This window comes from Microcaecilia unicolor, chromosome 4 (assembly GCF_901765095.1).
Source record: "Microcaecilia unicolor chromosome 4, aMicUni1.1, whole genome shotgun sequence".
In the NCBI taxonomy this organism is placed as follows: Eukaryota; Metazoa; Chordata; class Amphibia; order Gymnophiona; family Siphonopidae; genus Microcaecilia; species Microcaecilia unicolor.
The window spans coordinates 310,606,033-310,618,127 of record NC_044034.1 but is presented as its reverse complement, the minus strand read 5'-3'; the positions used below and the strand labels follow the sequence as shown (position 1 = coordinate 310,618,127).

The following is a 12,095-nucleotide window of genomic DNA, read 5'->3' as shown; positions in this document are numbered from 1 at the left end:
TCTGGCTTATCCTGCAACCGCAACCGCGGGAGGAGCTGACTGACCCTAACACCGCCGAAGCGGGAAGGGTACAAAGCTGCCCTACAGCCGCACAAAGCGGGAGGGAGCGCCGGCAGAATTTATGTCTCAATCCAGCCCCGTAAAACGGAGGGGAGAGGAATGCAGCAGTTCACTGTAACACAAACACGTCTCAACTCTTGAAGAATCCAATTGAAAAAACTTGAACACGAAGTCCTCCTGAAGGAACTGAAGACTAAACTTGAACCTGAAATGCAACCAGAATATAAACAGTACAGATATCTGGGAGGGGCTATGGATTGATCAGCTATGATTAATGGAAAGAAAATTATCAGGTATGATACATAATTTTACCTTCCATATCATCATGCTGATCAATCCATAGACTGGTGGGATGTACCGAAGCAGTACTCACCCAGGGCGGGACATAGAAATCCCTGACCGCAACACTGAAGTTCCAAACCGGGCCTCCGCCCGAGCAGCCATAGTCAAGCGGTAATACCTGGAGAAGGTATGGGCCGATGCCCAAGTTGCCGCCTTGCATATCTCTTCCAAGGAGACGGACCCGGCCTCTGCCATCGAGGCCGCCTGAGCTCTAGTGGAGTGAGCCTTCAGCTGAATAGGCGGCACCTTCCCCGCGGCCACATAAGCCGCTGCAATGGCTTCCTTGACCCATCTTGCCACTGTAGGCGTAGCAGCCTGCAGACCCTTACGAGGACCTGCAAACAGGACAAACAGATGATCCGATTTCCGGAAATCATTGGTCACTTCCAAGTATCTGATGATGACTCGTCTCACATCCAGAAATTTGAGAGCAGAGTATTCCTCTGGGTAGTCCTCCCTACGAAAGGAAGGGAGACAGAGCTGCTGATTCACATGGAAGCGAGAAACAATCTTGGGCAGGAAGGAAGGCACTGTGCGAATAGTCACTCCTGCCTCAGTGAACTGCAGAAAAGGCTCTCGACATGAGAGTGCCTGGAGCTCGGAAACTCTTCTGGCTGAAGTGATAGCCACCAAAAAGACTGCTTTCAACGTCAGGTCTTTCAGAGATGCCCTCGACAAGGGTTCAAAAGGCGGCTTCTGCAAGGCTCTTAGCACCAGGTTGAGATTCCACGCAGGCACCACTGAGTGCAGAGGAGGGCGCAGGTGATTAACTCCCTTGAGGAAACGTACCACATCTGGCTGCGAAGCCAGGGAAGCACCCTTCAGGCGGCCCCTGAAGCAAGCCAGAGCCGCTACCTGGACTTTAAGGGAACTGAGCGACAGGCCTTTCTCCAGACCTTCTTGCAGGAACGCCAGCACTGAAGAAATTGGAGCAGTGAAGGGAGAAAGTGAGCCTGCTTCACACCACGCTGCAAAGGTACGCCAAACCCTGGCGTAAGCAGTAGAAGTAGAGCGCTTCCTCGCTCTCAGCATAGTGGCGATGACCTTGCCTGAGAAGCCCTTCTTCCTCAGACGCTGCCGCTCAATAGCCAGGCCGTAAGACCAAAGGGGGAGGGATCCTCCATCACCACGGGACCCTGATGCAACAGGCCCTGCTCCACTGGCAGCCGCAGAGGGTCGTCCACTGAGAGCCTGATCAAGTCCGCATACCAGGGACGTCTGGGCCAGTCCGGACCCACCAGGATTATTCGGTCCGGATGCTTTGCCACCCGATCTAGTACCCTGCCCAACATGGGCCAGGGCGGGAACACATAGAGAAGCTCCTGTGTCGGCCACTGTTGGAGAAGAGCATCTACTCCCAGAGATCGAGGGTCCCGTCCTCTGCTGAAAAAGCGCGGCACTTGGCAATTGGCCAATGACGCCATCAGATCTAGGCTCGGCTGGCCCCAGCGCTTCGTGATGTCCAAGAACGCCTGAGCCGATAACTGCCACTCTCCGGGATCCAAGGTATGGCGACTGAGAAAGTCCGCCTTGACATTCATGACTCCGGCAATGTGGGCCGCTGACAGCTGTTCCAGGTTCGCTTCCGCCCACTGGCATAGATTCATGGCTTCCTTGGCTAGAGGGGCGCTCTTGGTACCTCCCTGGCGGTTGACATAGGCCACAGCCGTGGCATTGTCCTACAGGACCCGTACTGGCTTCAACGCCAGTTCCGGGAGGAACTCCAAAAGCGCCAACCGAATGGCTCTGAGTTCCAGGAGGTTGATAGACCACTTTGTCTCTGCAGGAGACCAGAGCCCCTGTGCTGTCCTTCCCAAGCAGTGGGCTCCCCAGCCCGTAAAAGAGGCGTCCGTTGTGACGACAATCCACTCCGGAGTCACAAGAGGCATCCCTGCAGACAACTTTCTGTCTTCAGCCACCAGCTCAGCGCCTTGCGCACTGCTGGGTCCAAGGGAAGGCGCACAGCATAATCCTCCGACACCGGAGTCCAGCGCTGCAGCAGAGAGTGTTGTAGTGGTCTCATATGAGCCCTGGCCCAGGGCACTACTTCCATCGTGGCCGTCATAGAGCCCAACAGCTGCATAGTCCCAAGCCCGAAGCAGAGAGGCTACTAGGAACTGGTCCACCTGAGCCTGAAGTTTGACAATCCGATTGTCCGGAAGGAACACTCTGCCTACTTGGGTGTCGAATCGAACTCCCAGATACTCCAGGGACTGAGTCGGGCGCAGCTGACTTTTCTCCCAGTTGATGATCCACCCCAGGGAGCTCAAAAGAGCAATCACCCGGTCCACAGCTTTGCCGCACTCTGCATAAGAGGGGGCTCGGATCAACCAGTCGTCCAGATAAGGATGGACTTGTACTCCTTCCTTTCGCAGGAAGGCCGCGATGACCACCATTGCTTTGGAGAAGGTCCGCGGAGCAGTAGCCAGCCCGAACGGGAGGGCTCTGAACTGGAAGTGTCGGCCCAGGACTGCAAAACGCAGAAAGCGTTGATGAGGAGGCCAGATGGGAATATGCAAGTACGCTTCCTTGATGTCCAAGGATGCCAGGAACTCCCCTGCCTTCACTGCCGCTATAACAAAGCGGAGAGTCTCCATGCGAAAGTTCCGAACTTTCAAGGCCCGATTGACCCCTTTGAGGTCGAGGATAGGCCATACAGAACCTCCTTTCTTTGGTACCACAAAGTAAATGGAGTAACGTCCCTTGCCAAGCTGATTTTCTGGCACCGGAACGACCGCACCCAGGCGGATCAGATTGTCCAAGGTCTTCTGCACTGCCACAGCTTTGACCGGAGACTTGCAGGGAGAGAGTACAAACCCGTCTCTTAAGGGTCGGCAGAACTCTAGCTTGTAGCCGTCTCTGATGACTTCCAGCACCCAAGCGTCTGAAGTTACCCTGGTCCACTCGCCCAGAAATGAGGACAGGCGTCCTCCAATCTGCACTGGGCCATGGACCAGGACCCCGTCATTGGGTACGAGACCCTGGGGGAGGACCGGAGGGCGCACCTCCAGGACGGCGGTCTCTGCGAAAGGAATGCTGCTTGGGGGAGAAGTTCCTCTTGAAGGAAGAGGGGGCAGAGGAGCCCGACTTGCCCGGGCGGTACCGACGGGCTTCCTGAAACCGTCCTCTGGAGATACCGGGGCGAGCACTGGCCCGAGCCCTGACCTCTGGTAACCTCTTGCCCTTAGACATGCCGAGATCGGTCACAATTTTGTCCAGCTCGACCCCAAAGAGCAGCTTGCCTTTAAAAGGCAACTTAGCCAGGCGGGACTTAGAGGTGTGGTCCACAGACCAATGTTTCAGCCAAAGCAACCGCCGCGCAGAGACTGTCTGAGCCATACCTTTAGCCGAGGCTCTCAAGACATCATACAGCAAGTCTGCCAAATAAGCCAAGCCCGATTCCAGGGCCGGCTAATCAGCCCTCAAGGAAGGATCCGAGGGGGAAGCCCGCTGCACAATCGTCAGGCACGCCCTGGCCACGTAGGAGCCGCAAACTGAGGCCTGCAAACTTAAGGCAGCCGCCTCGAAGGACGACCTTAAGGCCGCCTCCAATCTTCTGTCTTGGGCGTCCTTTAGGGCCGTGCCACCTTCCACCGGCAACGCCGTTTTCTTAGTCACCGCAGTGATTAAAGAATCCACGGTAGGCCAAAGAAAGGCCTCCCGTTCACTTTCAGGCAAAGGATAGAGGCGGGACATAGCCCTAGCCACTTTGAGGCTCGCTTCCGGGACATCCCATTGAGCCGAAATTAAGGTGTGCATGGCATCATGCACGTGGAAGGTTCTAGGCGGGCGCTTCGTCCCCAGCATAATGGCGGAGCCAACAGGGGCTGAGGGAGAGACGTCCTCTGGAGAGGAAATCTTCAAAATGCTCATGGCCTGCACTAACAGGTTGGGCAAATCCTCTGAGCGAAAGATCCGCGCTGCAGAGGGGTCATCCGCTCCATCCGAGCGGGAATCCGTCTCCTCCAAGGAATCCCCAAAGGACCGTTGGGAGAACTCAGATACGCTGCCCTCATCTACATCAGAGGAAACAGAGTCCTCTAAGGCCTGGGAATCCACCCGAGGGCGTTTACTTCCGGGGGCCTCAACCCCTTTATCGGACAAGGGAGAAGGGGCAGCGTTTTGCTTAAGGAAGGCCTGATGCAGCAGCAAAATAAACTCGGGGGAGAAACCCCCCAGACTGTGCACTTCAGCAGCCTGGGCCATAGCCCTAGACGCACCCTCAACCGGCGCTCGCAAGAGCGGGGTAGAAACATGCTGCGCATCCAAAATGGCGTCCGGCGCGACACTCCGCAAAGGAGCCGCGCGGGAAGAACGGCGCTTAACTTTAGCCGCTTTTTTGCCGTCGCCCAAATCAAGGGCGGCCATGGCATTAACGTCTCCCAGCTCAAGGGCGGCCCAAGAAGAAGCCGTCCGAGCAGAGTGGCCGGCCAAGATGGCGGAGGCGAGCAGCGGGGGATGGGCGTTTATGGCCGCACCGGAGGAAGACCCGGGACACTGACCTGCCTCCGAACTGACACCCAACAAGTGCGAATCAGACTTTAAGACCCCCGCATCCCCGCTAGAAGCGCACACGCGGTCCGGGGAGCGATCCTTCGCGCCCTCGCCCTCCGACGCCATAGGCCACGTGGAGATCGATCGGGGAACCCCCTGCCCGCTATAAAAAGGTAAAAATTACCTGCTTCTCGCTCCGAGCTGTAACGACCTGGTGTCCCAGTGAGTAGCTGCAATAAACGTTTAAATAAACGTCGAAATAAACGCCCTTAAGGACGTCCAAAATTTTTTTTTTTTTAACGGAGCCAGCGGGAGGGGGGAGAAAAGGAGGGACCTGGCGCCACCAGGTTTGCACTTGCTCAAGAAGAGCCCTCAACCCCAGGTACTCAACAAAACCTAAAAATTAGGCTTGGAGACCTAGCCAGAGCTGCTGCTGTGTGTGACCACCACCTGCTGAGATAGAGAACATACTGAGGAGTTTCCGGCAGCACATGACCACATATAGGGAGGCAAAAGGATATCTCTGTATCTCCACCTGCTGGTAGATGGACACAACCCACCAGTCTATGGATTGATCAGCATGATGATATGGAAGGAAGTTTATTAACTGGTACAACACCAGTGGCATGACATGGTCATGTTTCAGCAAACGTTTGCATCAGGCGCATGGGGAATTCTATAAAAATACATATACTAATATAAAACAAATAAAGAAAATGTTGATAAAATATAAAAACAAACCTATACAACTGAGCAATACTGGTGACATTCAGAACTATACTATGCCACAAGCCAAAAATTTTCTGCATTATATATCCTAGAATTTCATAAAAATAGTTTATGTATCGTATTTCTATCTTCACATCCTGGTCAGGAAGGAACACAATGCACTGGTATGGACAACAGGTCCAGCAGGATGAAAAGGAACAATTTATTTTTAAGTTGAAAATAAATGAGAGCAAAAATAAAGATGTTATAAAAGAATGTTGAGTCAGCTCTTGAAAAGTTTTGGGGAAAGCTTTGTTTCACTCCCATTCAGCAGCTTTCAAAACAGCCTGCATGCTCAGAACTTTACATTATTTCTAGAGGCTGACCAAATTTTTATTTCGAACTGAAAACAGACTGAAATCTGAGTGGCATTTTTGGTTGAAAGCAAAACTCCCCTCCCCCTACATCTACCTTAAGAAGCCATGATGGGTCTTAGTGGCCTCTTTGGGAGCAGGAACGAATCCCACGCATTCCTGCCTGGTGCTGTTGCTCAGTCGAAATGGCTGCGAGGAACGTTCCAGCAGTCATTTTGAGATCAGAACTAGCATAAGCAATCTCAAAAGGAAAAATTATGTTCTTACCTGATAATTTTCTTTCCTTTAATCATACCAGACCAGACCAGACCAGTCCATCTACCAGCGGAAGGAAACAGAGAAAATAGTTTCAAGTGAATTGCCCCTTAAGGGTATCGTGCAGCCTGGAATATTCAGTATTTCGAATAGCCAAGCAATGGTGCTCTGAAGTCTAGAAGAAAACACAGTTAATACAAACAGGCAAACTCTTGGAGTCAATATGCAGAACCTCACTGTTCCTGCTTGGCTGAAGACAACTGCAACCTCCCCTAATAGTAAAGTAAGCGGGAGGGAATGGTCCACACCGAGCTTGCCATATACAGATCTACCCCTGAATCTGGGGAAAGAACTCCGTGATCCCAAGTAACAGGAGTCATACAGAGTGGCACAACAAGTGGCAGGAGACTGAATAGAGAAGATGAAGTAGGCAGTGCTGTAGGACATCCCACCGAATTGAAGGGTTGTGGAACAGCCAGGGATACCCAAATGAAACAACACTCTGAGAGACATTAGCCAGGGAGGGCATCTAGACTGGTCTGGTAAGATTAAAGGGAAGAAAATTATCAGGTAAGAACATAATTTTTCCTTCCATGTCATCTATACCAGACCAGTCCAGACTAATGGGATGTAGCAAAGCAGTTTCCCGCAGAAAAGGATTCAAATATCCGAACCACCAGGCTACCAAAATGGAACAGAGTTAGACACTAGAAAAGGAACTGAAGCTGTGGGACGTAAAACAAATGTCCTGAGCAAAAGAAAAACTACGTACCCCGAGAGCAGCAAAAGAAGCAGCAAAGATACTCATGCCAAAGGACCCCCCTGGAAGGGAGGCAACAGTTGTATCTGAGCAACAAGGAGAAGAACTGTCTCTCCTAGACCAGGATCCACTTCTCTGAACCCTGGCAGGACAAAGGCTAACTCCCAAACCTGCCAGTCTGCCTTAAGTACAAGATGGTCGGAGGAAGCGACCCTAACAAGTACTAGGAGTAGGCAACCCCACACAGTATACCACACTTCATAGAAGGAAGCAAGTACCAGAAACCCGCACCTAGTGAGAAAATCAAACTCCACAGAAGAAGAAGAGACTCCAGAGAACCAACTAAGTGGAGCGCTAGTCTCCCCAGGAGAACCATGAAGAAAAGGGCAGTAGCATACCAAGGTACAACCATAGAAAGAGTACTCCTAAACCAGCTCACTCTGGACTTAGGGATGAAAGAACAAAGCCAAGAGAACAAAAGGAGACAAAAAGAAAGAGAGTCGAGAGTCGTACTGCGGAGAAAAGACCCCCAAGGTGCCAAGAAGACACAAAAGGAACAGAGACGAATTCAAACTCCAGCAATGGAGAAGCTTCTCGCCAGCCAACAAGAGGGTACGACAAGAAAAGAGGCCACAGGAATGGCAGCTAACAGGAGACAAGGCAGCCTTGTCTAGCAATCTAACTGCAGTAAGCCACAGCTGCCGAGAAGTTACTAAATCCAACCCACAGAAAAGAGCTGGGGTTGACCGACAAGGTGAAACAGTGCCCAACAAGCAAAGGAAAATACGCTTCACAGTCAGAGACTGAACTGTACTCAAGGGACAGAAACGAAGCTGAGCTCATCAGGCAAAGTAGGATCCATGCTCAACGAGAACAAACGGATTTGCACTCAAAGCACACAAACTGAGCCATGCACCGCGGGCAGAGGAGTTGCACACCTCTGGCAAAGATAAAAATGCACTGAACAAGCAGAGAAGCTGAGAGTAACAGACAGAGGATGAGCAGTGCCCCACTGAAAGAGCTGGATGTTAGAGGTACCTGCAGAACTGAAGCTGCGGTAGTGATGGAACCGTGTATAAAATGCAGACAAGGAGATGCTTTCCACACGCAAACAAGGAGCTGTGCTACAGACACTGGCAAGGAGCTGCGCTACAGACACCGGCAAGGAGCTATGCTTCCTATGCAGACATGAAGTTATGCAGCAACTGCAGTCACATAGCTGTGCTCAACATACCGCCCTGGAACTGCGCCCAATCTGCAGAAAAGAGTTGTGCTAAACACACAGAGAAGGAGCTACACTCAACAGGGGGTGGAGCTGCGCACTGCACACAGGCAGGGAGCTGCATTCCATACGCAGAGAGAGCTGCATGCTACACACGAGCTGCGTTCCACAGGCAGACACAGAGCCATGTTCTACACGCAAACACAGGACTGCACCCCACATTGAGACCTGCAGAGAAAGAACTACACTCAACATGTGACAATAGAGCTGCATTCAACAAGCAGAGATGAAAGGTTGCAGAATATGCATCAAAGGAACTTCACTCAACATGCCATGATAGAGCTGTCCTCAACATACAGCAATGGAGCTAAAGCCAACCTGGAACTGTGGAGCTGTGCTCAACATGGAGCGATGGAGCTGTGCTCAACATGGAGCGATGGAGCTGTGCTCAACAAGCAAAATGCACAGATGGAGCCCCAGGGAACAGCCAGAGAAGAAGATGCTGCCAGGAGGCCAACAAGAAAGGAGCACAACTTGTGGAAATGTAGACCTGGTGTTGCATTCTCCTGGCCCAGAGGGACTAGAACTACAAGAAGAGAAGGCCCCATGCCCCAAGAGACACTCTCAGCACACAAGTGGTCTCTGAGCCACAATGACCACCCTCCTGGGTAACTGAGACAGAGCAACAGTGAATGTAGAGAAAGAACTCCCGCCAAGAGGGAGGTAAGCACCACAGGTCTGGAATCTTCAGATCATAGGGAGCAAAATGCAGCCACAAGGCAGTAAGCAAGAAACAACTCTCGCCAGGCCAGGAACAAAGAGGAAGCTGGCTACTAACACCAAACCGAGGAAAAAATAGCTAAGGGAGAGTCAAACTCCAGACCCTGAACACAGCCACTTCCCTGCAGAAAAGTAGAGAAAAGCGCAGAGCTAAGAGGCAATAATCCAGATGCATAGCAATAGATCTGCTCAGCAGGAAAGAACTGCACCCCTTACACAAAAAGGAAGGAGTGTCAAATGTGCCAGGAGAGAGGCGCCTGAAAATAGAAAAGGCAAAATCCGCCTGTGCCAGGCTAAAATTCCCACCCGAAAGCAAGGAACAGCTGTGGCAAACTAGTCCTAAAAAGGCACATTCCCGTAAAGAGACACTGAACTGAGTACAAGCAAAAGACTAGCAAGAATGGCGCTCCCGAGGGTACTCAGAAGAGGGATATGAGCTAGCAGTTGCACACCAAGAACAACTCGGACCCCCGCCACTGCAGACAAACCAGAGCAGACAGGAGGGATCCACGGGGACGAGAGAACCAGAACCTCCCTAAGGAAGAAAAAACTGCTGCCAAAACAAGAATCAAAGCAACTGGTACCAGCTCGGAAGGGTCCAAGATCAGAATCAGATGCCAGTCAGCGAAATTCAAAGAAACTTCGCAAACAGCCCCCTAGAATATATTGCCAAAGGCAGAAAAATAAATCAGGTAACAGGCAAGAGAAAGAAAGAAAAACAAAGTTTCTTCTTTTTTAAACCACCTCCTTCACTAGTGACTACTACTATTATTTATCATTTACTACTACTACTACTTAACATTTCTAAAGCGCTACTAGGGTTACGCAGCGCTGTACAATTTAACATGGAAGGACAGTCCCTGCTCAAGGAGCTTACAATCTAAAAGACAGGTGTACAATCTAAAGACAAGTGTGGAGTCCGTCTGATAGGGAATACTATATTTCACGAAAGGTTAGGTGCCGAACGCAGCATTGAAGAGGTGAGTTTTAAGCAGAGATTTGAAAATGGGTAGGGAGGGAGCTTGGCGTAGGGGTTGAGGAAGATTGTTCCAGGCAAAGGGTACAAGGCATACGCAGCGCTGTACACAGGAATAAATAAAGGTTTACCTCAGAAGCAGAAAAGGAGGGGAAAACAAAGTTTCCCTTTTTTTTTTTTTTTGTAAACAATCTTCTTCACTAGTGACAGGAATAAATAAAGGCTTACCTCCGGGTCAGAAATTCAGATATACCTACCAACACAGAAGAGAAGAACCCCACAGGGGAGACAAGGTACTCCATGCCATAATCAACCATCACTGTGCTAGAAAGACAACCAGAGGAGGGAACCAGGGTCACTGGATATCACCCTAGCTGGCAGATGAGGAACTCAGGACCACTGAGTATCATCTAAAACTAGCCCCAACACGGCTACCAGCACACCCCTGGCTCCACTGTCACCAGAAGAATCTGAGACAGGAGCTACCAGCCAGCAATCCAGAGTAGCTGCACGATCCGTTCACCATCTGTTAGGAGATGGAGAAAATACTGAACATTCCAGGCTGAATGATACCCTTCAGGGGATGGTTCACTTGGAACTATTTTCTCTGTCTCCTTCCGCTGGTAGATGGACACAACCCATTAGTCTGGACTGGTCTGGTATAAATGACAAGGAACGGCTGCTGGGACATTGCGAGGCTGTGGCAAGTAGTCTTGGTAGCCATTTTGACTGAGCAGTGACACTGGACAGGAAAAAGTGGGGTTCGTTCCTGCCCCCAAAGTGGTCAATAGACCACTACGGATTCTTAAGGTGGGCCTACGGGTAGGTCAGAAGGCCCGGGGGGCCAGGTCTCTGCTGGCATCCACCTTCTGCGGAGGCAGGCACAATTGTTTCAGTTTCAGCTTTGATTCTGAATGAAACTGAGCAGTGGAATTTAGGTTGCCAACAAAGAAAATATGGCTCCCACAATTTATAATGTTCTGCATGCGTCTTTCAGAAGGCCTCCTCATAAGATGACTACAAAACTTGCAAAACATTTGCAAACATTTTGGTGGACTGCATGGTATCACCCTCTGTAATCACAGCCCACATATCAATAAAACTTTGACTAATTCCATTAAAGGGGAAAGGAAAAATCAATTGTGCTAATACATCCTTACCTGCAAGTAAATGACAGAAGTGCTTTTAGAAAAAAAGGAAAGATGTGTAGATGATAGATGCTGGCAAGACTCACATTTAGAATGCCTGTCACAGAGTGCTGCTGCCCTCATGTCACAGAGCCGAATATTTCCCTTGCTGCTGCTGTATACAAATGTGTTACAGTGGTGTGGATGAAACTCGGCAGCTGTAATTACCTCCGTCAGCTCTTCCATGTTCGCAGGCTTGATATCTACAATATCTAGGGGGCATTTTGTGAAGGAATTCAAAAACTGTATAAAATCTGTAAAACGTTAGCAACAAGGGTCTGATAGTTAAACAAAATAAAGGTAAGACAACAGCTACTCCCAGCATCATTAACTGTATGCAATGCATCACTATCAGTCTATTAAAAACAGCTCCAAAACAAAAGATCAAGTCTAGTTCTCATCTTCAACACACACTGGACTGTCCTTGTGCTGCTACTACAGAGTAACTGCTATATCTTTTCAACTTGACTTATTGTGAATGAACTTAACGTTTACTCCATCAGGCAGGTCATACATTTAGAAAATGTTTCTCCCCTTCCCACTTCCGTGGATACATTCACTTTAAATATGCTGACTAGAAATGAGAGCTGTACCGAATTTACTATTTGGCCGAATACGAATACCGAATATGAATAATGGGTACTGAGCTTTAACAAAACAAATAATAAAAGAAGCAATGTGAAATCAGAGATCAAGATTTTATTTCAAAAGGATTTAGTACAGTAGAGCCCCAGATTATTCGTGTTCATACAAATCACTATTTGGCCGAACATGAATAATGGATTTGAGGCACTATTCAGAACCGAATCAAACTGAATACGAATATTCGGTAGAACCCTACTTAGAAATATTTCATAAACAAGTCACAAATCTTCATTGGTTTGAGCATAATGCAATTGCTTCTCAAGTGTTCACCAGTTCCTAGCCCAAACAGAAC

The 12,095-nt window shown here is 49.9% G+C and overlaps 1 protein-coding gene across 2 annotated transcripts in view; it reads right to left on the bottom strand.

Annotated features, from left to right (window-relative positions):
- The window catches only part of PPP2R2A (protein phosphatase 2 regulatory subunit Balpha), a 185,925-nt gene that overhangs the window by 43,590 nt on the left and 130,240 nt on the right, over nucleotides 1-12,095 (bottom strand). For both annotated transcript variants that reach the window (XM_030201832.1, XM_030201833.1), the window contains one exon: nucleotides 11,206-11,370. In XM_030201832.1, coding sequence (XP_030057692.1) covers nucleotides 11,206-11,370 — 165 coding nt within the window. The remainder of the gene's footprint in view (nucleotides 1-11,205; nucleotides 11,371-12,095) is intronic.